This window comes from Panthera pardus, unplaced genomic scaffold, assembly GCF_024362965.1.
Source record: "Panthera pardus isolate Hobbes unplaced genomic scaffold, ASM2436296v1 HiC_scaffold_9, whole genome shotgun sequence".
NCBI classification, from domain to species: domain Eukaryota; kingdom Metazoa; phylum Chordata; class Mammalia; order Carnivora; family Felidae; genus Panthera; species Panthera pardus.
In genome coordinates, this window is record NW_026527024.1 from 1,629,934 (window position 1) to 1,635,933 (window position 6,000).

Here is a 6,000-nt window from a genome sequence, read left to right on the forward strand (position 1 = left end):
TTGTAGGGCTGGTTTAGTGGTGACAAATTCCTTCAGTTTTTGTTTGTTTGGGAAGACCTTTATCTCTCCTATTCTAAATGACAGACTTGCTGGATAAAGGATTCTCGGCTGCATATTTTTTCTGTTTAGCACACTGAAGATATCGTGCCAAGCCTTTCTGGCCTGCCAAGTTTCAAAGGAGAGATCAGTCACAAGTCTTATAGGTCTCCCTTTCTATGTGAGGGCACGTTTATCCCTTGCTGCTTTCAGAATTTTCTCTTTATCCTTGTATTTTGCCAGTTTCACTATGATATGTCGTGCAGAAGATCGATTCAAGTTACATCTGAAGGGAGTTCTCTGTGCCTCTTGGATTTCAATGCCTTTTTCCTTCCCCAGTTCAGGGAAGTTCTCAGCTATAATTTCTTCAAGTACCCCTTCAGCACCTTTCCCTCTCTCTTCCTCCTCTGGGATACCAATTATGCGTATATTATTTCTTTTTACTGTATCACTTAGTTCTCTAATTTTTCCCTCATACTCCTGGATTTTTTTATCTCTCTTTCTCTCAGCTTCCTCTTTTTCCATAACTTTATCTTCTAGTTCACCTATTCTCTTCTCTGCCTCTTCAATCCGAGCTGTCGTCGTTTCCATTTTGTTTTGCATTTTGTTTAAAGCGCTTTTCAGCTCCTCGTGACTGTTCCTTAGTCCCTTGATCTCTGTGGCAAGAGATTCTCTCCTGTCCTCTATACTGTTTTCAAGCCCAGCGATTAATTTTATGACTATTATTCTAAATTCACTTTCTGTTATATTATTTAAATCCTTTTTGATCAGTTCATTAGCTGTTGTTATTTCCTGGAGATTCTTCTGAGGGGAATTCTTCCGTTTGGTCATTTTGGATAGTCCCTGGAGTGGTGGGGACCTGCAGGGCGCTTCCCCTGTGCTGTGGTGTATAACTGGAGTTGGTGGGCGGGGCTGCAGTCCGACCTGATGTCTGCCCCCAGCCCACCGCTGGGGCCACAGTCAAACTGGTGTGTGCCTTCTCTTCCCCTCTCCTAGGGGCGGGATTCACTGTGGGGTGGCGTGGCCGTCTGGGCTACTTGCACACTGCCAGGCTTGTGGTGCTGGGGATCTGGCGTATTAGCTGGGGTGGGTAGGCAAGGTGCACGGGGGCAGGAGGGGCAGGCTTAGCTCGCTTCTCCTTAGGTGATCCACTTCAGGAGGGGCCCTGTGGCAGCGGGAGGGAGTCAGATCCACTGCCGGAGGTTTGGCTCCGCAGAAGCACAGAGTTGGGTGTTTGCGCGGAGCGAGCAAGTTCCCTGGCAGGAACTGGTTCTCTTTGGGATTTTGGCTGGGGGATGGGTGAGGGAGATGGCGCTGGCGAGCGCCTTTGTTCCCTGCCAAGCTGAGCTCTGCCGTCTGGGGGCTCAGCAGCTCTCCCTCCCTTTGTCCTCCAGCTTTCCCACTTTCTGAGCAGAGCTGTCTTATGACCTCCCAGACGGTAAGTCGTGCTTGCTGTCGGAACACAGTCCGTCCGGCCCCTCCGCTTTTGCCCGCCAGACTCGGGGGCTCTGCTTGGCCGGAGAGCCGCCCCTCCGCCCCGGCTCCCTCCCGCCAGTCCGTGGAGCGCGCACCGCCTCGCCGCCCTTCCTACCCTCTTCCGTGGGCCTCTCGTCTGCGCTTGGCTCTGGAGACTCCATTCTGCTAATCCTCTGGCGGTTTTCTGGGTTCTTTAGGCAGGTGTAGGTGGAATCTAAGTGATCAGCAGGACGCGCAGTGAGCCCAGCGTCCTCCTACACCGCCATCTTCCCTCTCTCCCTCCCAATTTGGTCTATTTCTGAATTGTCCGTTTTTGTTTTCTGATCTGTCTCTGATCACACACACTTCATACTGCCTTAATTATTGGGGCTAAAATATTTTACTATGTTAGAGCTGGTCCTCCCTCATTGTTCTTCTCTTTTTTGACTCTACAGGCTAATTTTCTTTCTTCATTTATCCAAATGAACTTAATAGTCAACTATTTTAGCTGCAGAGAAAAAAAGGGTGACAAATTTTTTAAAATTTATATTTCTATATAAACATGTTAAAGAAGTATCTATTAAAACAGTGTGGAATTTGGGGAAATGTCTGTTCTGCATCAAGGTATTTTTCTTCTTAAATCTACTAACGAGGATATGTTGTTACAATCCATTTTCTCATATTGAACTACCCTAGTATTTCTGAAATAAATCACACGTAATTGTGGGGTATTACATTTTAGTGTCTGACAATTTATTTGGGATTTTGGCATTAGTTTTCACAAATGAGACATGTCTGTAGTTTTATTTATTGGTGAATTCTTTGTTAACCTTTGGGATCAATATCACACTTGTGTCATAGAAAGAATTGGAAAGGTTTCCTTCTGTTTTAAGCCATCAGGAATAGTTTAAGAAAGGTTAAGTGAGATCCCCATGAATCCATCTGGACCTGGTACTCTTTTGTAGGGGAACTCTTTACTTTGTTTTTCCATGGTGATTGAATTGTCTCATCTTTCTGTCTTTATGGGACCAACAAGGATAGTAGACTACTGCAGGATTTCAGGGAGGAACACATAGGTCATAAGAGCGAGGTGATGGTTTCCATTTACCTTCTTTGACTCTTTTTCTTCTCCTTCCTTTGCTTTACACCACAGAGACTCCTGGTAGTGACATGGCAGACCCTCAGGACAAACTCTGAGGATTGTACTAGTGGGGAAAACTGGAAGTGGGAAGAGCGCAACGGCCAACACCATCCTGGGGAGTAGAGACTTTGAGTCTAGAGTTGCTCCCCGTGCTGTCATCTCCAGGTGTCAAAAAGCATCCAAGGAATGGAAGGGGAGGAAACTTCTTGTTGTTGACACCTCAGGGCTCTTTGACACCAAGGAGACCCTGAATACCACGTGCAGGGAAATCAGCCAGTGTGTCCTCTACTCTTATCCTGGGCCCCACGCCATCATCTTGGTCCTCCCAGTGGGCCGCTACACATTTGAAGAGCAGAAGACCGTGGCATTGATCAAGTATGTCTTTGGGGAGCCAGCCTTGAGGCACTTGATCATGTTGTTCACTCGCAAAGATAACTTGGAGGAGCAGAGCCTGAGGCACGTCTTAGCAGATGCAGATGTGAAGCTAAGAAACATCATCAGCGAGTGTGGGAACCATTACTGTGCCTTCAACAACAGAGCCTCAGAGGCCGAGAAGGAAGCTCAAGTGCAGGAGCTGGTGGAGCTGATAGAGGAGATGGTGCAGAGCAACGGAGGGGCTTACTTTACCGATGCCATTTACGAGGACACAGAGAAGAGGCTGAAGCAACGGGAAGAAGACCTGAAGAAGATCTACATCGATCAATTAAATAATGAAATGAAACTAGTAGAAAAGGAATATGCTCATAAATCACAGGAAGAACGGGAGGAAAAAATAAACCGGCTAAAGATGAAGTATGCTGAACAAATAAAAAATATCAGGGTAGAAGCTGAGATGGGATTATTTAGAGATGGTTCAAATGGGATTATAAGGATGCTTTCACAAATATGGCATATGTTTTGGTAGTAAAGACCATTTCATTTTTTCTTCTGAATTTACTATGATTTGCCATAGTGGTAGATTGTAGTTTCCATAGATAGCTGTGACAGTAGCTTCTACTTATTCTTCCTATAACCTGACTCTGTTACTCCTGCCACTGACTTGCAGGGCCTGTGTCCTCTACCTTGAACTGAGCAGATGTGGGACTGTTTCAATTAATAGCAGATGGTTGAAGCAACACCTTGTGACTCTAAGGTTACATATGGGCAATGCTTCCTTGCCCTGTTGGGGTTCTTGCCCTTGGAACTTGACTGTCATGTTGTGAGGAAGCCCAGGCTGTCTCTTGAGAGGCCCCCATGCAGAGGGCCTGAAGTCACTGGCCCACTTCCCAGCTCACCTTTCATTTATGACTCAGACCAACTTGCCCGCCATGCAAGTGAGGCAACACAGAAGCGGGCCCTCCGGCTGCCCCGCCATCTCAGACGAAGTTGCAGAAAGCAAAGATGATCCATTCCCGCTGAGTCCTGCCCAAATTGCAGCTTTATGAGAACAAATAAATGATGGTTTTTGTTTTTAACCACTGAGCTTCAGAATGGTTTGTTATGCAGCGAGAACTAACCAGAATGAAAGGGCTTCCCAGCTCTCAGTCCCCACCGCCCCCCCTTGCCACCTGTCCCTCTTCACACAAAGTTGGCATAATCAGGCAATGGCATATAGAGTTCAAAGACTCAGGAAAATTCAAATCAGAAATCCTGCACATGTTAAGTGTCTGAACCACTGGTCACATGCGTCGTTGCACCGCATGGCCACAAGTAGTATGTTAGGGAGGTATCGGGTTTCTCTGGAAAGATTGTTCTGTGGTTCATGGAGATCTGAAAGTCACAGGATTCTCTTATTGTGTTTCTCTCACTTCTTTTTTAGGGACCATCCTAACTTAAAATGTCTCCACTTGTATCTGAAAAATCCCATCTGGGCCACATAGTCTTCATTTGCCTCTGCAGAATCACACTTCACCCAGCTCTTTGCCCCCTGAGGCTGATCTAGTTGCACTACATCGGTGGGATCTCTTGCTCTCTGACTTCTGCCTGGCTGGCCAAAGGGAAGTCCAAGTCAGAGGCCCTGTGGAAGTAGAAAAGCAAGCCTGGGGTGTCCATTCCCCCACCTCTCCCTCTGCAGGGCCATCTCTGACTAACTGCAACCCTACGCCAAAGCTCACAGCTCCTCCCTTGGTGGCCTTTCTACCCAACTCTTCTTCTGCATTCCAGTCTTTCTTCACCCCTTCAGGTGGGACTCAATTTTCTTATCGATACTATCAACGTCCCTGTGGTTTCCAAATTCCCTGTGTCCACAGTGTGTAAGAGGCCCCTTCTCTAAACTTTCTCCAAGTACCTAATGAGAGCAGACTTTCTTTTTCCTGTGAGAATCTGATTGAAAAATCTTATGGTACCTAGTTCTCTTTCAGAGCATCTTTATTGTTGTTGATGGTTTTTCATTCCCTCTAGTGCTTATTTCCTGACACCAGAAAAATCTCTCCTTACCCTTCCATGCTGTGACATTTGCAGTAAGTAGATGAAAGGTTCTGTCTTGCTAAAATAATAGAGAAACTTCAAAGTTAGATGGGTGACTCTCAGTTACTCACAAGGATTGCAGACATCCCGAATCCAAATTATTAAAATTTTTATTTGTCCTTTGTCTGTGAACATGACTGAGAGTATTTACCATATCAGTGACTTTTTGGGAGACGGATTAGAGATTAAGTCTGGAAAACTTAAGATTCTAAATACCCGCTCATTGTAAGATTCATCATAAGTATTCAGAATGCAGTAAAAACAAGGAAGAAAAAATCCTCTCATGAGAAAACATGTGTCAAATGACAAAGTGAGACCAAAGTACTCTGTGCCTTCATGCACTTCTTATGTTCAAAAGTACTTCCTTGTAAGTGACTCTAGTATGTCTAGAGAGCAAAGTATTCGTGCCCTGTCCTTTTTCATTTCAGAACCGTTTAAAAGATATTTTCCACCAGAGATATGCAGAAGCATTCTTAATACAATTAACTTGTGTTCAGGCCATTTGAATGTGCAGCTTATGTAAGCTGATTTCTTTTCTCCCAACCTTGATTCCATTTCGGAAGGTAAGAGATAACCAGAGAAAAAACGAGTAAATCAAATAAATCATTATCTCTTCATTTGACAATCGAAATATTGCTCACTCACTTCTCTTACTATATTTTATATTCCAGTTTTCTCTGAATGTGGTTCTATTTCAGTGCTGAAGGCTGTGGAATTTCCAGGGTTTAATGTGTGCATGATCCCTGTTGTTGAAATATGTGATCGTCATGACTCATGATGGGGAATTTACACTAGGATTTATAGAGGAAGAACTGAGGAAAGATTTAGGGTATGAAGTCTACTGTGAAGGATGTGTAGGATGTGTCCATGTGGGTGATGGGTACAATGGTCATGCTTATATTTAGAAACAGGAAAGTTCAGGG

At 45.0% G+C, this 6,000-nt stretch overlaps 1 protein-coding gene across 1 annotated transcript in view; it reads left to right on the forward strand.

Moving 5' to 3' along the window:
- Window positions 1–4,086, forward strand: part of LOC109252349 (GTPase IMAP family member 8-like) — a 57,941-nt gene extending 53,855 nt beyond the window's left edge. Inside the window, 2 exon segments of the mRNA XM_053898649.1 lie at window positions 2,647–2,677; window positions 2,680–4,086. Of these exon segments, the coding sequence (XP_053754624.1) occupies window positions 2,647–2,677; window positions 2,680–3,536 (888 nt within the window). The 3' untranslated portion in view covers window positions 3,537–4,086.
- The last annotated feature ends 1,914 nt before the right edge of the window (window positions 4,087–6,000 follow it).